This window comes from Echeneis naucrates, chromosome 1 (assembly GCF_900963305.1).
Source record: "Echeneis naucrates chromosome 1, fEcheNa1.1, whole genome shotgun sequence".
Taxonomy (NCBI): domain Eukaryota; kingdom Metazoa; phylum Chordata; class Actinopteri; order Carangiformes; family Echeneidae; genus Echeneis; species Echeneis naucrates.
The window spans coordinates 13457942-13483845 of record NC_042511.1 but is presented as its reverse complement, the minus strand read 5'-3'; the positions used below and the strand labels follow the sequence as shown (position 1 = coordinate 13483845).

At 40.7% G+C, this 25904-nt stretch overlaps 1 protein-coding gene across 1 annotated transcript in view; it reads left to right on the top strand.

The window, feature by feature from the left end:
- Window positions 1-5305: 5305 nt before the first annotated feature.
- The window catches only part of LOC115041251 (cytoplasmic phosphatidylinositol transfer protein 1-like), a 59575-nt gene continuing 38976 nt past the window's right edge, over window positions 5306-25904 (top strand). The window contains 1 exon segment of the mRNA XM_029498593.1: window positions 5306-5602. Within this exon segment, the coding sequence (XP_029354453.1) occupies window positions 5555-5602 (48 nt within the window). The 5' untranslated portion in view covers window positions 5306-5554.

Sequence of the window (25904 nt, the reverse complement as noted above, 5' to 3'; positions counted from 1 at the left end):
GTCAAATGAACGGAACGGGACAAGTGACCAATCAGAAGAGCGAGTCAGAGAGGTGTCCGTGGCGCCTGAAGGACCAAATGCTGGTGTGTTCTTCTGCGTGGATTTGTTTTATAATCAAATGTTTGTTTGTTTGTTTTTTTTTTTTTTTTTTTTTTTTTGGGGGGGGGGGGGGGGTTATAAAATTACACTGAAGTCATGTCAAATCACTTAAATGTGTGACAATATATTTATTTTCACTTTTCACAAAAGTGTGAAAAAATAAGATATTTGCTATTTTATATTGTGTAATAGTAATAGTAAGTAATAGCCTATAGTGTAGTTTTACTATAACATTCTTCGTCTTATTATTATTATTATTATCAATCTATATAATTGAATCCTGGTCTACATTATCCGAACCCATAGGGGGCAGTGTGTGCCTAAAAAGTGCTATTGAGTCTGCACAGGGTAAAAAAAGATGATAATTAATTTTTTGTCATTGTTTTATTGTTTGATCCACTCTATGGTCTAGTATTAACGAAGTGAGTATAATTTTTGATTTCTGCTTTTTGTCCTTATGGGAGTGTTGTAATGTAAATTCGACATATGCGGTTTAATGTTATCTTGATGTCCTCGCAAACGGACTGAATAAAAATAGCACTTCTCCCAAGGATGTACTTTAATTCGTCATTTTAAATTTGTGATGGTGCAAATCAAGCTTTAGGCTTTCTCGTTGGAATTGTTTTATACTTCGCCAAATTTGGATAAATCTGAGAATGTTTTAGATAACAAGAGGTTCTTAATCTTGTCATCTTCAAGATAGGCACAATTTTCTTTGACGTAACTGCAACGAAGAATGAAGAATTTTATTTATTATTATTGTTCTTATCGTCTCTGTCTGTCTCTGTATGTTGGTTCTGTCCAGGGTGTGCTCCCGCCCTCGCTCAACGTGAGCTGGGATTGGCTCCAGCAGCCCCCCTGACCCGGAAACGGATAAGTCGTGGAAGATGAATGAATGAATGAATTATTCTTATTATTATCATCACTATAGGCATGGTTACAGCCTAGTTTCAATTCAGGAATAGAATAATAAAAAATATGCAAAAAACAATGAAAGATTCTTATTTAAGATTATCTGTATCAACAATTTTGAGTTACTAAAGGTACTTTATTTTGAACTATCGTTAATATCTTATATTATTCATAGTATTATAACTCAGCATAAGAAGAAAAAACCTCACACAGCCTCAAAACCTCAAATACTGACGAGCCTTAACCCATTGAATGAGAAAAATGTACATGCTATTTATATAAATTAATCTATGTCATTAAGATAGCCCTAAATACAGTATTAAAAAATGTTTTACAATGCTTGCACTCATCAATCAAATGTGGAGTACAATGAATGAAGATCCTTGTGAATGAACACAAGTGCCATGACTTAAGTCCACCAGTAGATGTCCCTTTAATATGTGCATTGTGGATTTCTGGCTTAACTATTTTGAAAGGCTGTAGTGCCCCAGTAAATAAGGCTAATGTGGGTCAGTAATTTTTATGCTTGTAGCAGAGAAAGCCCCTAAACCCTGTGCTAATATCAGTTTGATTCCAGTGCAGGCTCATCATTCGACTTAGAGGCTTGGTAAACTGAACATGACTCAGTTCTACTGAGAGGAAGATCTGGGATTGAACAAAAACTCTGATTGCAAAGACATACAAATATTGTCAGGACTTTAAGCACAAGTTTCAGGCTTGAAAAATATTGGGAAGAGCTATGCTTAAGAGCACAAACTTGAGGCCTCAAATGGCTATCATCATCATCATCATCAATATTATCTTTCTCAATACCTTTGATGATAATCTGATATGCACAGATCATATTTCCTGCGTCTGCTCACTAATGAAAGCCAAAGGTTTCTTTGCTTATTTACGTGAGCCCTTTTTAATTTAATGTAATGTTTGCTGTTAAAAAAGTGGGGCAGAGGTAGGCCTAGGGTTAGTTATTTCAGAACTCACAGATTTGTGTGGTATCATTGACGCAACACAGCAGTTCAGATAAGATCAAGCTCTAATCTGCTTTCGAATCAACACAGACCTCATTGAAATAGCAAGGTCACCATTTGATCATGATTTGTTGCTTCAGAGATACCATTCACATAAAGCCCGTCACTGTCCCTTGGCTTCAGGGCTTTATGTTAAGAGAAAGATATACTGTCACAAAATGAAATCCTAGCTGGGTATTATAAAAGGTTTCTCGTGTATTATGCATGAGATAAATATGAATGAAAACTTTGTTTGTTTTCACACCCAGCTATCTGTCTGGCGACATCTTTCATTTTTGGAGCACTGCCTTTATTGAATAGCTGATTGTGAAGAGACAGGCAGGATCTTAACAGGAGAGAGAGTGGAATGTGTGTTACATCTGACGTCTCAGGCCAGATTTAGACCATGGATGAAGGATGTTGTTGTCATGTGGTTGTGACAATTCAGTAGTAATGATGAGGCCACACAAATCTTATGACAAATAAATAAATGAATAAATAAACAAACGCTTAATAAATAAACATTTATAAACATAAATGAACATTTCACACAAAGATGGACTGAGAGGTGCAATGTGAGAGATATTCTACAGCAACTGGTTATTGTATACCATGAAAGATATTAAATCTAGTGCAATATATGAGTCCATATGCGCACATAATATTGCATTATATAAAATTGTATATTTCCTCTGTATAAACCACTTCAAAGCCAAATGTGTGACTACAGTTACATTAAACCATGTTATAGTTTTTAAGAATTTATTTTCAACAAGCTTAATTTGACTTTGGATACATCCCCATATGTAACACAACACAATGTTAGGCCATTTATATGGTGACACATGAGAAAACTTTAATATAAGGCTGACTCTCTGGAACAGCTTGCCTGAGGAAAGATACAAAGAAAATCTTATATTGTTGCTGAAGACACTTCTAGGACAGCTTCCTTTATCTCACATTTATGATGCATTTAATCACATTTATGTCTCAGCCACAGTCTTGTGATTCCTGGCTAGCAGTGACAAAGGTACAAAACTTCACAAACTAGTCTACGTCAACAAAGTCTGCGCTTGATTTGAGTCGTTGAAATTTTTTGTAAACCCTGTCATTCTAACAAGTGGGCCCTGTATCCTATACACTTACTTTATTATTTACACATAGCAAGTGTAGTCAAAATTCCAATTCAGTTTCATGACCTTTACCCCTTTGGACATTTTTGAGTGGACCAGCCGAACGTTTACTTAGAGTTATATATACTGTTTCTCAGTTCACTACATCCTTTGAATATGAATGTGGATTTTTTTTTTAAATCAAAAGTGTCAATGGAGCCAGCAGGTCCACTTATAGCAGGATCAAAAGTTGCTGTTTATCAAAGCTTTTATGTTGCAACAGGACAGTAGTCAAAGAGTGACTTCAAAAAGTGCTTTCAAACCACGACCAGAGACATTTTAGTAATATCAAAAGATAAGATTTTCATTTGTCTAAAACATGGAGACTAAGCCAGTAATTTAAATTGCACCCGATGATGAACTATAGTATCTAAATACAGCCCGCAAACTCCCTACTTACTCTACTTGAGGTTGTAAAATGCAATTGATTTTAAACGATAGAGTAAAATTTACCTTTCAATGAAGTAAAGAGCATATTTTTCCAATTCCCTAACAGAGACTCTGAGAGACAATCGACCAGCAGACCCCATATTTGCTATTAACTTTCTAATTGTTTGCATCCAGGGTAAGCTTCAGTTTTCTTATTACTTGTTCTGGATCCTTTTGCTTAAAAAAGGAAAATCTAAATCCAGTATATGAGCCAGCCACTAATCAGACACCCTTCACTGTTAATTTCCTGAAACCGTGTCTGAAAAAGACGTGACTGGAAAGCCTCATAACTGTTTGGCCTAAATACTGTCATCCAACTCGCACTTTGGATTGCTGAGGTCAAAGCGATTGTTTACTGAAAGTTGCAGACAGCGTGTGTCTGCTCCTGACGCAGCTCTGCGATAATGGTGAAACATGTCGACATGCAGTGATGTTTCCTGCGCTGGAGATCAGCCGACCGACGTTTCCACCGGATAACCCACCGCGTCAGGTTTCAGCGGGCCGATCCCATCCTCGCCGGGTCGGGGAGGGGGGTGAGGGGGGCTTCAGTTTTCCGATCCCTTCCCCGAGCTGCTTTTTCAAGCAGAAGAAGAAGAAAAGGAAAACCAGAAAAAGGAGCGAAAACTGAAAGTGTTGCTTTTGTTGTGACCAGTGATTCTTTTCTTTCCCAAACTCGCTCACTTTAAAACGTGTACCGGGGAAGGAGGATGTTTGTTTGAACGAAATTTGTTCTTTACCAGCAATTTAGATGTTCTCTAGCGGTAGGCTATCCCGAGTAGACTCATGTGCAGCCAGGATAACCCATAGCCACATCCGGTCAGATATCTTTCAAAATAAATTCAAACAAGGACTTTTTTTCAGGTTGAAACAAGCTTCTTTAACTTTGCAGACTTCTTTGACTGTAAATATACTTTATGTAATAGGAAGGATAAAAGATGAAAATGAGTAAAGATAATTAGACTGAAAACCTTGCAGATGTTGAAAAAGATGATACAGTTCAGGTAGGTCCCTTTTTACACTTAATGGATAGAGAGATAGAACTTATCGAGCCCAAGCTGGGAAATTCTTTAATTCTTAAATGACGAGAATTGGCCACCATGGTCTCAGTGATACATATGTAGAAATGCCAAACCAAAATATATTCCTTAAATGAATCCATACAGCATGGGACGGAAAGCCAAACTATTGATAGAAGTATAGATGAATAAGATCTCCAGTTAATAAACGGTATGCCTGGTTCTCATTCCTTAAACGATTGAGCTACTTAATTAAGGCACAAAACAAATTTCAACTCCTTGTGAAGTAAGTTTTTTGAAATTTTGTTGATTTTTTTAAATAGGGTAGTGGTAAGATCATTCTTTTCCAACAGAAAAACAGTAGAAAAGGAAAGTCTAAAATGATATTCTACTTTTCCAATTAATCAAATTTAAGCCACTCTCAGTTTTCCACTTTAAAAGAATTGGTAATCCGGTCAATGATCCTGATATAATAATCAATGTCTTTCACATGTTTTCGTGTTTTTTGAAGGAGGCATATATATTCTGGACAAAACCACGAACAACGGGGTTCACAGAACACTAATAACCAACTAGCATTTGCCAGCTCTTATTTTGAAGGCTCGAATCACGCGTCTTCCGGTCTTTTTGGGCGCTGTTTATGTTCCGCTTGACTCTCCGGCGTGAAAGGAGGGGACGATCTTGAAACGAGCTCATTTGTGCCCTGACTGTCCTGGAGGAAGTGTCCGCTGGTTCCGATGAGACAGCTCGCTCGCACCTCGGGCCGTGTTTGCTGAGCCGGGCCGAGCGTCCCGCCTCATGCGCTGCTGACGAGCGTCCGGCTGCTGCAGGCATCCCGTCGGCGCGGCGGAGGGGAATCTGTTGACTTGGCCGGCTTGACACATTGTGATCACACAGCAGAGACGCGCGGAGGGGGAAGATGTTGCTGAAGGAGTACAGGATATGCATGCCGCTCACCGTGGAGGAGGTAAGTTTTCGACCAATTTCTACCTTTCTGAAGTCTCTTTTTTTTTCCCCCCTCTCTCTCTCCAATGAACTGGGTCTGGTACCGCTGAGGGAGAGTGCTGACAGACAGCCGACCGCTTTGGGTTAGCTGCTGCGGCAGGCATGTGGCAGGAGGGGACATCAAGTGTGAGCAACATATTGAGATTAACTTGAAGGCACCTCACTGAAAACTGACCCCCCCCCCCCCTTCTCCATCCCCCTCCACCACCTTCACTACTACTCTGTGACGCTTGTGGCGTGATCAGGACTTTCTGTTAGGTCCCTCAATCACTCTCAAATCCAGCAACTAGACAAATCCAAAACAGCCAGCATGGTTTGAAACACTTTCACTTAGACTTTTGACAGATTGTGTGATCACTTGATAGATGGATGTTTTACAGTGAGATCATTATTATCTGGTCAACACCCTATAAGAGGTACCAGATGACCAATGCAATTTTGCGGTCTCAAAGCTGTTCCTGTTTCACTCCCTCTTGCAGACACACACACACACACACACACACACACACACACTAATTGCACAAAAAATTGCTACAGACGTCATTTTGAGCAGGGAATCTCCACTTTTAGTTGTGTTTCATGTTAATAGATGCATGTGCTTTACTGGGTGAGTTCACAGACAGGACAATTGTCTGTGGTAAGTCTCTCTGCATTGTTGGTCTCACAGCTCAAGTTAAATTTAGAATGTGAAGATGATTGCTTCAACTTCTTGTCCTGGACATGAATTCCATACAGCATGGCATCTTCCTTTTCAATTATCACCCGTGGTATTGTTTTCTTACTTTTCTCCTTAGTCGGTGCTGTGGTGTGTTGGTGTTGCCCCCCCCCCCCCCACCCCCACCATGACCACCCCGTAGCCAGATTGAATAATGTCTTTCTGCTGCACAGTGTTTCAGCTGACGTCTTGTGATTTCAAATTGTGAGTTGAAAGCTCAGTCGACATTTGCTCCCTATATTGAAGCTTGAACGAGCAATACATTTTCCCAAAATAATCAGGAGATTTTCATTTGAATAAAAGCTATTTGTAACAAATGGAGGCAGAAATAAATGACTGCTTGCTTTCAGATCTTTTAAATTTCTTTCCTTTCATTATCTTGTGCTGATGTTACCCGGACTGCTGGCCTGCACAGACACTATTAAGCTGCAGCTGGCTGCGTAAAGTTTATGCACATTTTTCTCTGGGGATGCTTTCTAGGAATTAAAGAAATCACCATGGAATGATACGGAAGGAGATGCATCCCTCCTTTGTGTTACAGGCTGCTCATTTACATGAAATATTTGACAAGAGTAATATGTTTCTCCCTCCTTCGTGTTGCTGACGGGCTGCCAGTGCTATATTTTCTCACCACAGGCAATGAAAAAGCCATTAAATCACTGACTCATGCAGAAACCATGGCTAAAAGAGAAATACCCTCCTCCAAGACAAGAGTATCATGGGAAGAATATGTCTGCAGTTTTTCTTGCCCGTGCACTTGAATACCTTTGCAAGAGTGGCATTGCTCATGTGTGTGTGTGTGTGTGTTATGTGGGTGTTGGCATTCATACATATATTTTCCGTTCAGTGAACCAGCCTTTACCATATTTGTGTTAGAGGCCCAGTGGAACAGTAAGAGCCTCCTTTTCACACCTGGTGAAACTGTGACCGCAGAGTCATTGATGACTAATGAGAATTGTGCAATTAATGGCTCAAGATTAATTTTGAAAAACAGGCTTTTTTCCATCTCCAAAAATCAATGCATACTGCTCTTAGCTCAAAATTGACGTCTTCTATTGCACAGATTAACATTAAATACATTTTTTCTTTTTCAACTTTAATTTGCAGGTCAATCATTTCACTCGTAAATACTCTTCAAATAATGTCACAGAATAATTACTTATTTCACTTTCAACATTAGGTTTAGGCCTATCAACACCCGCTATTGTAACTGCCTGTCTGTAAACCGTTCCAGAGAACGGCACTTCCTTTAGAATGCAGGCCAAATTTAAAGCGTGATATGCATGTTCAATTTATGATTCAATTACACCAAGTTGATGCTTTTTTTTGTGAAGTTGCGTGGCCATGATGTAGAGTCATACCTATAATGAAGCAAAATAGGTTATTTGGTGAAGTATGCACATCTGTCTGTTGAAAGTGGAGCATTTCAACACGCCACAAGCTGAAAAAAGCACTACAGTTAAACATTTAAGTAAACAAGGAGGTCAGAGAAGATCAACCCTGCACTTTCCTTCCTTTTGTTGTTTTGCTAAAATTAAATTCCATTTGTTGTAATCCGAGGAAATTAGCAATCATTCTTTGTTGACGGTCCTATTTTAGAACAAAGTCTACTCAGTGGTCCGAAGGGAAACCTACAAGAGGATGTGATGGATTGCTCTTATCATGGCTGCACACATGAGCTTATTGTCTTTTTAAAACTTGACTACATGTTTCCTTCCCGTCCAAAGGTTAGAGGACTAAGGCATGGCCGGAGAGAGATATATGAAATCCAAGACGGAAGGATGGAATGGATGTTGAGTGAGCATAAACAACCATGGGCTGATGGCTGAGGGACTGAGGGGAAGGGTCAGATGGAGGAAAGGGATGGCAGGGGCGATGGAAAGAGTAGAGGGAGGAGTGGGGGTAATGTGGGAAGTTTTGGGAGGGTTTCTTTTTTTTCTAAGAAACTCCCAAAGGATCATGCACAAATATGCTTTGTATGCGCGCTTAAATATGAAGTCAAATGGACATGCAAGGTCACGTCTCTCTATGTATTGTCTCTGGGAAGAGATTGCTGTCTGCCCCTTGGTTGTGTTGCGTCATCACGGCCTTACTACAGCAGATGTTGGACCAGCTATCCGAGCAGTGTTTATACAAGATTAACAAACAGCACACACTCTGAAGAAATTGTTTGGGAATTCCAGAGGGTATGAATTGTTCCATGAGCTCCAATTTTTTGCTGCCCTAATCATCTCTGGTCTGTCTAGGGGTATGTCTGGCATGTTCCTCTTGCCCTTCGCCCCCATTTTCTTAATTCATTTATACTTCCCATAATGACTTAAACCATATTAATAATCACCAATAGTTTCTTTATGTTATGGGAATACTTCAGCAATGTCTTACATAATGATTGTGTAACAACTAGGATTTATGATGACGCACTAAAACAACTCAAGAAATTCAGGTTGGGATGATGTCTTCAACTTTGGAGTAGTTCAGTCACAGCACAGCCTATTTACTTGAATATTTGTTTGAAGTTTCTTCCGAGAAATCGGTAGACGAAACTCTAACCAGAACTAGTTGGCCAAGAAAAAAAAAAACATTGTCCTTTCTTAAGGGATAACGCTGCTCTTCTCTTTTCCTGTGAGTATCATCATTTATCTGACATTGAGCCTTTCCTTTTTTTTTTTTTTCCCCCTGGAAAGGATCGAGAGGTGATGCATCACGGGAGAGTCAGATAGATGTTTTATCTGTCCCCCTCTCTGTGTCTGTCTCTCTGTCTGCCTGACTACCATCACCCTGCACCACCAGAGAAATGCCTGCTTTCAGAACCTGTACCTCCCTTAATGTGACGTTGGTTGATGAATCTGGATTTTTCATTGCAGCTTTCATCTCATATTGGGATAGCTTTGCCTGGACAGTGAAAATGCGGCCAGAGACGGGCCTAAAATTGTGCTTAGACTCACAAAGACCCAGACTGAACCAGCTGACTGAGGTTTTAAGGGGTTTGGTTATTTTCAGGGGAGAACAGATTAGAGGGAGGTCCTCGTTGCAGAAAGCCAGTCTCTCTTTTCTTTGCCATTATCCATAGTGACTCAAACCGTAATGACAAAGTGAGCAAAGGCCAAGAAAAAAAAGACACCCATTCATAGCTGAATAAACTAAACCTCCATGATTTCTGAGTCGACTAGATGTGGTTGATAGATCGTCATACTCACTGGCTGAATGGCTCGTTGATGGGGTGCTCGCTCTGATAATAAATGAAGGATTATTGCACCGTCTGATCTGAAGGTACCTTCTCGGCATTGGTTGCCATATGCACAGTAAACCTAAAGGTGTAACTATTCACAGTTCCACTCACTATTCGCAGGAAGTGAAGTGTTTCAGCACAGCTGAGCACAGCTGGTTCAAACTCAGAATTAAAGGTAGTTCCTCTGTTTCCACTTTGCATGTTTATGAGTGTGTGTGCAGGTTTGGAATGAATGTTAAGCACGAAGCATGTGAGAACGTTAAATCACATTTGAGATCCTGTAATGATTTTACAAAGGGAAGTTGCTTGTCTAGGTGCCGTTGGCGTGCTCAGAGGATGGGTGGGCCTACTCAAAGGATGGATGACTATATAAATAGGAGGATGTAGGGTTGGCTGCTTGAATGGCTGGAAGGACATCTGTGTCACTGTTTTCATTGCATCAGCATCTCTGCTAATCTTAGTCTAGACAGTATTAATCAAAGTGTGAATACTTATTAACCTATGCGTCATTTGGGCTGGTACTATAGGAAGGTAATTTTCACAGCTGGATCTGCACAGCTGATGAGCTATGAAATTGCAAACACCAGAGACGGGGCAGCACGGGGGCATAGTGGTTAGGTGTTGCCCCACAGCAAGAAGGTTGCAGGTTCAGTTCCCGGGCCTGGGGCCTTTCTGTGCCGAGACGGCATATTCTCCCTGTACAGGTTTTCTCCGGGTACTCCAGTTTCCAAGACATCGTGTTTAGGTTAACTGGTGTCTCTAAACTGTCCGTAGGTCTGAGTGTGAGTGGTTTAGGATCTCTGTCTCTGTGTGTGGGCCCTGTGATGAACCGGCGACCTGTCCAGGGTGTACCCCACCCTCGCCCAATGTGAGCTGGGATTGGCTCCATTGACCCTCGCGATCCAGAAACAGATAAGTGGTAGATGATGAATGAATGAATAAACACGCCACAGATAACAGCTTATCTGAAACAAAGTGAGACACAAAAGTGGAATCCACACCTAATACACATTTGTCATAATGTGTTGTGGTGGACCGATCAGGTATTGTAATCGAATTAGAACAGCTGTGTCATATTGTGCTTTTTCCCAGGAAGGATTATCTGTGATACAGCTTCATAGAAATGTTCACGTTGTACAGACACCAGCCCGGAAACACAACAGTGACAGTCTCAAAAGTCTCATGCAACACTAATGTAGCATCGGTGGCTTGAGTTATCATTAAGTCGATGAAAACAGTACATTTTCACAAAAGGCAGCGGGTAACACTGCTGTTGGCATTAGGTCTTCTTTCCCCTCTTTCACATTGGATTTAATAGAACTAGCGACTGCTGGTTTGTTGAAACCCCCTTTTAATAAGGGCTCTTTAACAAGATTGGTTGCCATTGTTCAGTCCCACAGCATGTTTCCATGACGCCAGCAGTTGATTTCATGTATCCACAGGCTGTTAGCACCGAAAGGCAACTATAGCTCAGCAAGGACACAGAAAGGCTTCTTTCCAGATGAATCAAGTTATTTTTTTTAAATAGGCAAGGTATTTAAATAAGACACTGTCTGTTAATAAGTGGGTGTTGCTGCATTTACAGACTGTGACGTAATGAAATGAAATTTGAAAGTTGTGTAACATTAGACTGCATTTATCCCTGTGGGGGAATTCTCCTGTCTTGTCCATGTTCACACAGGGTGGGGTCTAAGTTGTGTTCAGTAGGTGGCTGCTTGCCAAATCAGGGCCAACGTCATTCATTCAATCATTCATCTGCTATTGTTACTCCATTTCCGAGCCGTTGGGGGTGTTGGAGCCAATCCTAGCTCACATTAGGCGGGGGCGGGGTACACCCTGAACTGGTCACCAGTCCATCGCAGGGCTCGGAGCCAACAACAGTTTCAAAAGTATCCAGGCTAACAACGTGATGTCCATATTATTTTCACAAGCACTGTTACCTGTATATTATTTTCTCTCTCTGTGTTTAAGTGCCTCCCACTCCTCAAAGGTTTGTTCGGGGGAATGAAGCCTGTGAGACACTGTTTGTTTCTTTGGTGTCATGGTAAGGTGCAAGGCCTTTTGCCATCTGGTATACATGACAATGCTGTGATTCAATCAACATCCCATTTACTGCCATTTACTCTTCGAAAGGAAACCATCATGGGCTGTGATGGACCATTATCCAAGGATGAGGCCTCTCCTCATTTCCTAGATGGTTGTGTGAGTGTGTGTTTGTGTGTGCATTGTCTTGTGTCATATTGGCAGAAAGGCAGTTTCATAACATGAGGGCTATATGAGATTGTCACACTCTGCAGAGGGAGTGTTTCACTTAGCTGAGGAACATATTCCCTTTGTTTCTCTTGAACACACCTGCACCCTGAGCTGAAGTGTGCATGATTCCATTATTCATCAGCAGGATACATATGCACATTACAGGACACATCATCGTAAGTCGCTCAGCGAGCTGCACTTGACGGCAGCATCCACCACTGCCATCTAGAGATGCTCAGACGAGGCGCTGAAAGAGAATAAGTGCCTGATGGTAGCTTTTTGGAATAAAAACTTGGCATGAAATGTAAACCAGCAGGGAGTGCAGCTTGATTGTTGCGCCTTGTTCTGTGGGTTTTCTTTTGAATAAAACATTGACTGGCTATGACTCTTTGTCTTATCAAATGTGGCCTTTAACAAAATTTTAATCTGAGGCTACCTTTTGTTGCCGTGAAGGAAAAAAAGAGAATTTCCTCCACCATCTTTGTGCTGCATCTATAACTCACAGGAGGGATGAAGCTAGTTTCCTACCAGCAGCTTCAGTCTGTAGGCGGCTGCTAAATCTGTAACGTGTGGCTGAAAATAGAGACTGTCGGATTCTTTAGATCACAAGGCCACAATTCTTGCTGCGCTTTGCATGGACATCTTCACTGGAACTGCTCACCGCCGCTACTGAGGATTCACTTGTTTCCATCATCTCTCAAGAAGAGCTGAAACAGCATGCTGTGAACGGAATAAAATGCTTCTTTTGCTCTATTTTAACGTGACTGAGAAGCTTTTTGGGTAGATATTATATTTAGTCACAGTGTAGATCTGTGTGTAAAATTATGGTAAAAGACTGTGAGGATGAATTAATGGAATTATTTGGGAGATGGAGCTTCACAGCTTCTTTACAGTACTTGACATTAAAGAGATTCATCTGCTCAGTCAAACACACACCTACAAATGGATGTGTGCACATTTCTTTGTTGTTTATTTGTGGACATTTCAAAGGCTGCAGGAAGTCTGACAGGAATGACAAAGTAGCCTGTTTCAGCTGTGACATGTGGAATGACTAGTCTTTGTCAGTGACATGGAAGTAATGCGTCAGAGATGAGAGATGAGGGGAAGTTGGTGACGAAGGTGTGCATGTTTTGTATTGACACTGGATGAAAATATGGGAAAAAAAAGAAAAACTAAAAATCCAGTCACGCGGAAGGTTAAATGTATATTAATCACTATGATTTTTTTTTTTTTCCCTGGGGAGTCCAATTGTTTCAATGGGCAAAGCCCTTTTGCACACAGATATAGTGATAGTATAGATTCACACATCAGAGCTGATGAAGGTGAAGGGAGTGTTTCTTCTTTTTGGCTGATAATATCTGTGCTGCAGCAGAACAGTTTGTTTAAAAAAAAAACCAAAACAAAACAAAAAAAACTCCACGTCACTCCACTCCAAAATACTTAACCTCTCATTTGATTACATGTCACTGAAGTATTTATCTTGCTCTGTTCAGTTTTAAATCTGGGTTTTATGAAATAATCCTCTTTCATTTAGTTCACAAATGTCCAAAAGACGTGAAAAATACCCATCACAGTTTTCTTCACTTCAGGTGACGACTTACATCATCCTCTTTCTGTTTGACCAGCTTTCCAAAATCCTGAAAGAAAGTACCTGCATTGACGTAAAGCACGAAAATTTCAGGGCCAGGACATTGTTTAGTTATGTTTCCTGGGAAAAATTACTAAGTAAGCTGCTGATTCATTTTCTGTTCCTGCTCAGTCAAGCAGTGGATGTTGTGACTTGTTGCGTTTACATATTTTCTCTGTTCGTTCAGTGCTGCTTGATTGCAGAAGGTGTGTTAGACATGAAGGGAGATGGCATGCAAAATTCTGAAAAGTGTCTATTCTAACCTTTGCTTGTCAACCCGTGAATTGGGAAATGCCACACTGTGCAATATTTATACTTGCTTATATCTCATAAGCCACATACACCTGTTCACTGTTGACGAACTGCAGCGTCCCACGCCATCGGCTGTGTCACACACAGCGTGCCTGCATGTTAAGGGTTAAATGAATAAATTGAAACTGATTGATAGCAATGTTCACCGTTGGAGATGTATTGCCCACAAATGACTCATCTCCCTACCCAGCTGTGGGGTTCTGTTTGCAACTAGTCCTACAGGTTTTAGTAATAACTTTGACTGTCTTGTGTGCGCTCTGCAATTGATATTTGCTGTTTGTCCTGCCACAACCAACTTTCCCGGAAAATGTTTCTATGAATTATTGAATTATTTGTTCCTGCTAGAGGAATAAAGTGCTGGCTATTAAAATTGAACAAATGCTGGAGTTGGTGAAAATGTATTCTGACTGTAATGAAGAGAAATGGAATGAAAGAGGCCATTAATGAGCAGTACTATGATTTGCAGGGTGGTTTGTTTTCTCATGTAAGTTTCCCCAGAATATCTATTTTTTTTATTTTTATTTTTTTTAAATCGCTGTGTGGCACTAAACGATGTTGATGTGGTGCCTTAAATCCTTGTGTCTGATGGTTGATCTTGCAATGCAGTTTATGACCGATGTTGCCTGAGTGAATAAAAGCAATTTAAACTGAGCCATCATAATCTTGTTGATATGATCTTTTTCCACTTTCTGCCTGTTTGCCTTAAGCTATGAACTGCTCTGTTAACATTAACCAATACTGTTGCCCTCCACATTTAGCTTTTAATTTGTTATTCATTTGAATATGAATTGCACTTTCTCAAATCTTAGTTTGAGTTTATTTAGCTGTATTTACAGGACAAGAAATGATTGGTTCTTGAGGGCTTTATATGTGTTTTTGTGTTGTTTTTTTTTTTTTTTTTAACTTCTTGTCTTAACATGATCAGAAAAGGCAAATACTGACTTGAAGAGTGAATAAGGGAGCGACGATTCTGTACAACGTGGGCGAGACACCTTGGAGTCTCCGGGTTGCTTTTTGACAATTGAACTGTAATCCTCTTGTTAGCTGAGAAAGTGACCCTTCGAAGAAGCTGTGGAGAAACATTATCACAAGGTCTACGTAAACACATTTTGGTGCTCAAAGCTTGATTTTTGGCTTGTAATGTCTCCATTACTTCCACAAATGTCACATTGATAATGGTATCACTTAAGCGTGAAAATGGCCTCTAAAGTGGCCTTCTGTTTATTTGGCTTCACTATCGGGGTCTGGTTATCCAGCATGCACTGTGTGCGCCGTCACTGATTAGCACTCGGGCTGTTTTGTTAACTGTCCGCCTTTATTTGTGACAAGCTTTTACCACTGGAGGCTATGAAGCGTGAGCTGTCATCTGATCAAATTTAATTTAATGTTCTGGTGGTCCTTTCTCACCTTCCGTAGTTTCACTTGCATAGTGTGCCTACTCCTGGATGTGTACGTGCTCAAAGGCACAGAGCGAATGTTTTTCCAAAACCTGTACTTGTACAGAGGCTGCTAGTCCCTGCTTCTGCTCCAGAGAGGGACTCAAATTGTGCAGAAGAAGAAGAAGAGGAGGAAGAACAGAGATAAGCAGCAAAGAAGAAAAATTTGCAGCCTTTTCTTTCCACTTTTGACTTCCTTCAGTTTGCCCAAGAGATGGAAGAGAGGGAAATATTTGGCTAAAAAGACAAAGAGAAGGCTAAGGGCAGATGGATGGAAATAGAGAGGGGAGGGTCAGTAGATGCCCTCTCATACGATGCTTGTTGTGAAATACGTGCAAATGGATGCTGGGATAGTGAGATAGAAAGAGGTTTTAACAAGTTTGACTAATTGTATTAAATATGAAGTAGGTTGGAAGAGTTGTGAAGGAAATGTTTTCCGGTTAATACAGCTGATGGTTTCTGAGGAAGATCTTAAATTATGATGGCTGTGGCTTGTTTATGGATTGCATTAAAATGATGTTCCTGGATGCCAATTTATTTCTAAGAGCGTAAAAATAATCCTTCTGAGAACAAATCTATATGTCAAGGCCTTCTATGCCTTTCTTTACTTTTCTGTCTTGTAAATCCTCTGGCTGCCTCTTAAATCAAAGCAGGTTATCCTTAAGTCATTGGATGCACCAGTGCCCTCATTATCATATACATGTTAGTATGAGTCAGAGCTTCATCTTTATTTTACATGCTGGTAGAAGTTGAGAAATGTTGTTTCCGCTGTGTACTTTCGGTGATTCTTTCCCACACAGGATACGAATTCATCTGCTCATGTTGGTCATCGAGCTATTCACCTATGCCTCTAGCCCACACACAGGTACAGCGTGTCTTGGAGGAACTATCAGCTCAGCCCCCACCCTAACCCCCACCCTACACACACACACACACACACACACACACACAAATTAGATAGGCTATAGATAGCTATATGCTGACACACTTCATTATCATCTCCCGTTTCTATGGTTACTAGTGCAATCCATCCCTACCATTACCCCCAAAGCAGAGTAGATTATAGTGATTATAGCGTAAAACCATCCCTAGGATAACTGTCAAATAAGGCCAGGGATTTTGTACCAGTCACTTCCTTGCTGGTTGTTTTCATTGTTTCTACTTTAAAGAGGTCCAGGTAAACAAAATCACTAGCTGGTTGCTCTCAGGCAGTTGGATGTTGCCTGGCGTATCGGTTAGCGAGAGTGCGATTACAAGTCTCATACCTGCATTAAGTTTCAACACTCAGGAAATTCAGCACATACGACTAAATGCAAGCACTGTCTGTTTTCTGACCATCGTCTCCAACCAAGAGCAGTGTTCAGGTTTCAAGTTGTTTTAATCTGTAATATTTTCATGTTTTGATCTTCTTGGTGTTGGTGTTGTAGTGGCTAGCACTGTTTCCTCACAGCAAGAGGGTCCTGCGCTTGAAAGTGGACCCTGGGCCGTTTGCATGGTCTCCCTGTGCCTGCATGGACTCTCTGTGGGAGCTCCATCTTCCATCACGGTCCAAAGACACGCACATGAGGTTAATGTGGCGATTCTAAATTACCTGTTTTGTACATTTGAGCACCCAGGGTGTTCAGGGAGATTTGCCCCCCCCCCCCTATAAGAAAAAGGTGATTATATATTAGATCAGCTCTATATTCTTACCTCAGAGCCCCTTAATGCCCCTAACTGTGGTGACTTTATTTGGTCAAAGCGGTAAGTATTAGGAGTACCTTATCCTTACTCTGCTGTTGTCGCTTATAAGCAATTTTTATAAAAAGGATTTTTATTCCTAACCCCAAAAAACACTTTACAATAATTCCCATCACACCCATCCTGGGGCAACAGTACATATTCAGAACATTCAAGTGTCGGACAGAAAATTAGATAGTTTGTCTCAGTTCTGAGTAGGGTGAGTTTTCTGTAGGTTTTCGAGGGACAGCGCTGCTTTACAAGTCTGGGTTGTAACGTCAGTATTTCTTCTGTCACTATTGCACAAGGGAGTCATAATTAAGGAACACCAAGATCATCAGCTCACTGAGTAACTGTGAATGAGGCCAATAAACTACGCATCTTATCTTAATGGCTTCACAATGAAGACTGAGGTTCAGTCACTCTCAGCCTTTGATAGGAGAACTATAGGGTGTGTGTGTGTGTGTGTGTGTGTGTGTGTGTGTGAGAGAGAGAGACTCTCAGGGCAAAATGATCTCCATGTTATATGATTGTAACATGAAGATGGGTCACGTTAGGATTGATTTTCCTCTTTGCTGTTTTGTGTGTGTGTGTAGTGTGTGAATATTTTCTCCTGTTTTAGTATCCTCTCCAACTGAGTCATCCCTAACCATGGCTGATTTGTAGTGTGATTTACAGGATTAGGAAGCAAAAATGCCTGCTAAGATCTATTGAGTGCTGGAAGTAAGTGTGTGTGTGTGTGTGTGTGTGTGTGTGTGTGTACATTATGCACAGGGGCACAGAAGGGGCAGAGAAATTATGCTTTGAGAAGGAAGAAAAAATATGTCCTCAGCTATTCATTAAGATAACGAGAACATTACTCACATTGGCTGTTCTTGTTCAGTTTATGTGACAGGACCAAAAACAAATCCATGTTTAGTCATAGGTCCATTGTGTTTGTGTGCAGGCCCATAGTCAGAGGATAAAGGCAGAGACAGATTTAGAGAGAGGAAAATGTTTACTCCTATTCAGTTCTCATTTTGCTTCTGTTTACTTATTTACAGTCTTATCTGCATTTATTTGACTGAGAATCTCAAAATTAGTTGAACCAAAATGGTTAATGAGGCTCTTGAGAAAATGTTTCTTCCCCTTTTTTCAACTGTTGCCCATAATGAGGTCATATTTTTATCTTTTTATCTTTTTATGATCGACTCCGAAAATGTTTCCTTTCTGTCCTCCTTATAATTCTTCTAAAGGGAAAAGAATAACAAATAACTGTGTGTGTTTGTATGTGATGCTTTACTAAAACAAATTACAAATCTCTGGTGTTGGATAAGAACACACAGGCTTGAAAAAGCCTGCAAATACGTCATGGCAGCTTTAGGACAGACTTGTGTTGTAATGGTGAAAATCACCTGACTATTCAACAAGGTTTGCACATGATCTTGCCAGCCAGCTGAACCAAGGGAACCCCCCGCTCACCTCAAGGGGATGAACGTAAAATAAGTTATTTGGGTCCAGTTATCTTAAGTAGTCCAGGTACTGTGCTTTGTTCAAACGGTGCTATTGTACATCCTCATTCAAAATCCGTTTAGGGTCTTCTTCACTAATTTCAAGTTGACTTTGATCCCAGTGCTTAGTAATGAATAATTGCAAACTGGGATTGTAGCATTTTAGTGTTGTCGTCCTTGAGTCCAGCAGAGATGATCCTCTTCAGACTGCTGACAGCCTGACTGAGATTTAACCTCTGTAGGGCAGAGGCCAGTCTCCCAGAGCAATCCTGCCAACCGAGTTGCGATTATAAAAGCAGGATTTAATGCAGAAGAATTAAAAGTTCACAAGTAGAAGAACTCATGAAGTATCTTGTGATAAGGCAGGAGTTTAAGTAGTACATATAAGGTGGATTGTTGTTTGGTTGACAGACTACTACGAGCCTTGTTGCGTTGGGTAGAGTTATTAGTTCCTATCTGTCCCTCATTAAAAGAAAATTTTTGCAGGATGACTCATAAAATTCCTTTACCAGCAAAAAGATTTGACCTTACACCGAAGAAATGCACATCATGGTATGCACGCTGACTTATTGAATTAGACTCACTTCATACTGCAGTGCAGTTTCATTGTGGGAATCTGTAGTGGGCCATATGAATGGAAGAAATGGGTGGAAAAAAACCCCAAACCAAACTCTAAAATACAGAAACACTTATTATTATTATCATTTCTTTTTTGGTGTTTGAAAACTCTTTTATCTTTGTCCGAGTAGACATGAGCATACCACAGAAAATTTCCTCGTATCGTCTTAAAGGAGATTTCCAGGTATTATAGTCTTCAGATTCCTAATAGATGCTATTTGGGGCCATTGACATGTAAAAATTGCATAATGCGGCTTTAAAGTGCTTACTGTGGGTGCTTCGGTTTCAGGGAGTTTCCACAACAACAGTGTAATGTTTCTTGGCAGACATCTTAAGTTTACCATGCTATTGGAAAGAAAAAACACTTGAGGGGGCTGATTTTGTATGTACAAGTCCCAGTGTGTTCATTTGAAGGCTGTGGTGCAAACAGACTAAGTGTGGAGCTCATAAAGACGATCGCCCTTCTCTCCATCACGGTTCAGCCTCCTTTCAATTTCCAGGTTTACAGCCCTGGAAAGGCAAACAGGGGGCAGATGTGCCAGCTCTTTAAATAGACCTAAAGAGGTCTTAACAAGCGGTATGCTCAGCTTCAGGTAATGTCCAGCTGCCCTTCACCAACCCTTTGAAATTCCTGAAATCAGTTACTACTTAATTACTGACTTTTTTTGGGTGTATTACACTGTAACAGCCCCTGTCCCCCCCTGGAGTCGTGATTTTAGTCCAAATCCCGTTGCTTCTGCAGGCTGCAATGAGTCACTGACATGATTCACCCTGAATCGATCACATTGTGCTCTCTTTTTTTTTTTAAACAACACACTGTTGAGGGCTTCATACTCGCTTGTATTCGTGTGTGTATGAAACAATTTCATCCCACATCTCTGTTTCTCCCCGTGCTACTATCCCAGAATTCACAGTTGAGCGGGAGGGGGGAGGGGAAGTGTTGAGACCTTCACACTGTAAGGTGTAAAATGTCTACGTGGTTATTCTCTCGTCTTGACCTTTGCTGTAATGGTTCCCTTTTGTGTGTGTTTGTGTGGGCCTGTCTTTATTGATGTTGTTGTTATTATTATTAAATTTACTACTATTAAGAAGGAATGTGTGATTAAAAAATAAAAAGTGATAGAAATAAAATCCTTGAGAGACAAATACACTATGTAAGACCAAAATCAATCTCTTGATGATTGCTACTGAAGTATGTTCTGGTTTTCCTAACCGGTGATCATCCCCTCAATTCTTTAGCAAAAGCCATCAGAACACCAGCTTTGGTTATGTTTTTTTTTTTTTTTTCCCCTCCAGCGGTGCCACACTCACACACTGTTTGGAATTCAAAAAGGCTTATTAACAAGCAAGACACAGAAAATTTCATATGGGATGACTGACGGATAGCATGGCAGAATGCAGATGGATAGAAAACCACAAACAGAAAGGAAATAATTTGTTGGTGTTTTCTCTAAGAAAACGACTCTGGCTGCGATTCCATTCAAAAGAATGATTTATTTACTTGGAAATCAAGCTGTTAAAAGTGTAACCACCAACTGCTGCCTGCAAAAGAGCATGACACCCCATCCCATACAACCCGCCCCCCCCCAAGGCTCTCCCCTAACTTTGTTATCTCTGACTGTGAGTTAATTTCTTGCTATACCCGACTTTTTGAACCACAGTATGAAATGTTTCACCAAGTGATGGCCTCAATTCCTCGCCTCAGACGCCAGATGTGTCTGCAGGCAATTCAGGTAAAAACCTCATAATAATTATTTTCCTTCAAAGTCTTTACTGCATATATGAGTGACATGAGCCTGGACAGACATGGATGTGGGCAACTCGACTGGGTAGATGGAGGCATACAATGAAGTAATTTAGTCATCCTTGTTATGGTAATGATATTCATGTTGGGTTAAGCTGTTGAAGCAGTGTACACTAGCATCTCTATCAGGTTGACAGTAAAATGGAAAGACACTGAGCCAAACCAGCGTTTTAACCTCCTTGAGGAAGGAATGTTTTGCTCTGTGTAATTAAAAAGATATGTTTCTGTTTAGTCTTTTGTCCAACTCCAAACTCCATTTTTCTCTTTTCATCTTCTTGCCCTCTGCTCCCCTCGTAATGTCATCTCGCACAGCTACCCTCACACACACATCCAGATCTATACACTCACACATGCTGGCTACGAATCAACAGTGGAGATATTTTGGAAAAAGCTGAGTGATTTCCTTGAAGGAAAAAAAAAGGGGGGGGTGGTGGGCAGGCATTGCTGCTGGGCTTATTTGGCCTTAATAGAACTTTGACGTCAGTGGAAGGCAAAACTGGACAGAGATGCATATTTCTGAAAGGTTCACTTGAGAGGCCTCAATAGAGGAGCTTTTTCAGCCCCTCGTTTTGCTGTTGCTGTGAAGCTGAGCACACTTGGTGCTCCATCTAGGGGCCCATAGGTGCTTGAAATGAACTGTAAGCATGAATTGCATCAGTGTTTTGTTCTTCTTCTTCACTCAAAATACCTTAAATGTAGTTACGTAATTTTCTTTTAATTCATTCTTTCATTTACTGAATTTATTGCTTTATAAACAGTATGGAACGTCAACATTTTTGAACAGTCTTCTCAGCTCCAGCTTTTCTTTGGCTCATGTATATATTTCACTGAGACTAACTTGCATTCCCAGAGAACAGAGAACCCAGAATTAACCTTGTGTATGTCTGTCATTGCGCATGAATTTGCACATGATTCTGTTTTAGGGATTGACCCGAGTCATGGATGTCTGTGAAAAGCACATTTGCAGTATGTTTACTGTCAGATGACGCAGGCAGCTGGTTGGGGAAGTGGGAACCTGCCCAGAGGGCTGAACCGTGTGCTGGGACTGAAACTATTCCGCTCCCTGTTTGTTTATCTTTGCTCTTTCTTCAGCGTAGACACTCTTTGAGCTTTGTGGGGAAGGAACCAATGAAAGAAAAGAAGTCATGAGGAGGAAGGTGGACATGAATGGGGGAGTAACTGACAGCCGAGTGGATGTAATTTGTGGAAAGCAGAAGTGGAGCCAAAAAGAAAGTTGGCCTCATGTACAGTATAGGACCCACTGCATGGGAGTGGTGCAGATAGTAAGCTTAAAAGAACCATAACCAAGTTCTCCTTTTGTGCAACCACATTTGTAATATTCAGTTTAAAATATATGGCGAATGAATATCCAACACCTAGATTACACATCTGATTTCTAATGTGGGCTTTAAAATTTTACATACTCCACCAAATTGCACATTTGTCCTTTCTCAGATAAGCCGGGCGGTTGGTGTGTTGGCAGGGCCAGAGAAAGGGGAAGTGGAGCTGGGAAGCTCAGATAACACATTAATATCAAGAATGATAAAATTATATTTGGGGATTTGCTAAAGGTTTTCACAGTAGTTGCTCTTGACACAGACACTCTCAAAAAAACAAACAAACAAACAAACACAAAATAGGTTGGGATTAATTAGAAAAATGCCTTCAGTAAGAATTTTGTATGTGTGTTTTTTTTTTTTTTTTTTCTTGTGGTTGTTGGACTGCAGTTATTTGGCATGAAGTGCGAGGTGCTTTGATGGTCTGTCAAAAATGATTATCATATTTATGGAGCCACAAATTGGTTGAGCAGGATGGGAAAGCAGTACATTAAGCTGCTTTCAGTGCTATAGTGGCTTGTGAATTTATGCATGTGATGTGCCAAGGCCAACAACTTGGGCTATAAACCCTGATCTGACCCTGACCCTACTCCAAATTTTTGGACCTCCTCAAATATTGATGTCACCTAAATGAAAGATTAAAATAAATAATTCCAACATTCTTATTTATTCAACACAAAGACCTCTATACTACACCGGACAGAGGAACGAGGGCAGCACCCTTCAGCCGTATTTCTTTTCCCCAGTTTTACAGATGACATTGAGCCTCTCAGCAAAATGCTTTCTGCCTGTTCACCTCTGATTTGGACGGCTAGGTTTGGATATGGGCACATCTGGTTCTAATATGAACATCATCCTTGGATATCCTAACAGAATTTTGCCTTGCACCACAAAAATCTTACTGGCAGGTGGAGATCCCTGTATTCCGCAGGATGTTCACCGTTATGCAGCGGCTTGTGTGTGTCTTCAGGTCAGAGATTATACATTTAGTTTGATACATTTCTGTGGATCGGATTTGAAACTATTCAGTGTTAAGTGAAAATTGTGAATCATTTTTGTGAATATATTTTTTCATATAAACATCCCCAGCGTCTGTTGCCGTAGTGACCCATTACATCATCTTCGGTTAAGTTTAAATGCGAAGAAAGTCTTTCCATTACGCTTTTGTGATGCACATCTAGGTTGACACGACTCAGAAAAACCACCTCATGAAAGCGCAAAAACTTTTTGGCAATATTTGAGAGTTTTTTCCAAATTCGCCTTTCCATTACCAAGTTTTTATTTCACTATTTAGATTTTGCACATGTTGAAGGGTAATGGGAGCTCTAATGGCTGAAATGGCTTACCCTGACTTTCAGTTTTGGTCACATGACTCTGTGCCTCTGTTCCTTCTCCTCCTCTCTTTCTTTCTCACACACAAACAAGCACCTCACGGGCCACAATTTACTCTTCTCCTGGAAAAATTGACTTCTGACCTGTAATGTAGTTGTGTGTGGTTGCACATGTCCATTGCAGTCCATTTTAATCCATTTATTCCAGCAGCACTTTGCTCTTTCTTTCTCTCCCTCTGGCTACCAGCCTCATATGTGGGCCATTTCACAGGATGGCCTTCATACCTTCAGTAGTTTAAACATCATTCTCGCTTTTTAACTCTTTTTATGCATGTTTTTACACACTAACTGGCCATTTTGTTGGGCACACGTGTTCAAAATGCTTAACTGCAAAATATCTAGTCAGCCAATAAGAAAACGAGTCAACAACGTGGACAACCATCTCCAGAGTTTACAGTGAATGCACATTGAAGAGGAACCATCCAGTGAGTGTTCTCTGAACACACCACACTTCGAAAGTAGAGGCAGATCGCCCACAGCAGCAGGAAATCACACTGGGTGTTGCGCCTGTCAGCTAGGAAAAGGAAACTGAGACGACAGTTCACCGGACTCACCAAAGTTGGGCAGTCGAAGACTGGGAAAACTTGGCAGTAGGCCACTGCGTTGTTCGGATGCAGTGGCCTATTGACTCAACTCACTGAATTACTCACATCTGTTGGTGCTTACTACCAACCACAACATTCCAAGAAAAACTCCTGCCAGCCATAGTGGGATTCTTTCATTTTTTCACAAGGCACAGACAGATTTCCTGCATCACGTTAATGTAAACCCCGCGACCCGACCTCGGATAAGCGGATGAAGATGTTAATCTAAGCAGATTCTGGTCCTACTTTGAATATCGCCATGTCCTTATCAATGTCTTTGGAAATGCATGGATCACTGAAATGGCTAATGTACTGAAGCATAAATGTTTGATGTGAATTAAGATTAGGGGAAGTGAAATATATTTTAATGTGCTATATCATCTGGTGCCATACTGTTAACTGCAACGCAGAGTGAGAGGAAAAACGTAGATTACAGCACGATGTCCAAAGGGTTAAGGTTGTTTATGCAAACGACATTTGCTCAACCGGCCTCACCCCAGACACAAGGCCTCACTGCTGTGTTGTCACAGATGTACAGAGTTGCACTGATCGAGGTGACCTCTCCAGCAGCAGGCGCCTCAGTTTGGGAGAGCCGCGAGAAGAGACCTGGTGCGTGCCCTGATTTGACTTTATGGCATGTCACCATTTTTGCTCTGCCTCAAAGTGTCAAAATGTGAGCAAATGTTACCCCATTATCCCCATTAGGGAAATACAAAAAATGACTGCGCCGCTTTGTCAAGTTGAACTTTCTGTCATTTAGCAGTCTTAGAGTATATAGCATTAGAATCAGTGATGAATGGTTCCTTGTTGTGTTGCCATTTGCATCCTGTTTAAAACTCAGTGGGAGATACTTCCAGCTCTTCGACATGTCACATTCATGGACTGACACCACCAGAACAAACAATAAGTCTTATATTAGTTTCCAGAATCTGCATTGATATTAATCCTGAGTGAAACAAATGCCACACAGAGGCTCAGACCAAGACGTGTGGGTGAAATATTTAACTATTTAAGGAATTGCATAATGAATGTTGTTGATGTTGTTGTTATTATTATCATTTAGTTGGATTTGTATTACTGTTGCATTCTTTACTTAAAACTAAAAGTAAATATTGCTGATTGAAAAGCAGTTGCACGTTGTTAATATATAGTAATTTGCTGACAAAAAACTCAAGATTATTGTGGTATAAACTTACAAGACTGTAGTACAGAAGTATTTCGAACACTTAGAAACACTTGGTAAAAAGTGCAGCACTTAGGAGGCACAGCTGCCGCCAGTAGAAGTGTGTGTGTGTGTGTGTGTGTGTGTGTGTGTGTGTGTGTGTGTGTGTGTGTGTGTGTGTGTGTGTGTGTGTGTGTGTGTGTGTGTGTGTGTGTGTGTGTGTGTGTGTGTGTGTGTGTGTGTGTGTGTGTGTGTGTGTGTGTGTGTGTGTGTGTGTGTGTGTGTGTGTGTGTGTGTGTGTATTTATACGGAGGAAAGTTCAGTATCCACTTGAGTGTGTTGTTTTTAACTGTGCTTTTTACATTGACAAAGCCTTTTTTTTTTTGGATGACTTTTAAAATGTCAGTTTTGAATGGAAAAACAATTCAGCGAAACTTTGAGTGAAAGCTGATGAAGCCACTTACTTCCATTAGATGTTTCTGTGGCGTTAATGGAGGAGCAGAAGGAAACAGTTGGGTTCATTCATTCAGTCCTGTGTTCGATGGATTTTTGATGTCAGGCCCTGACTAATTTAAGCTCCAGAAGCG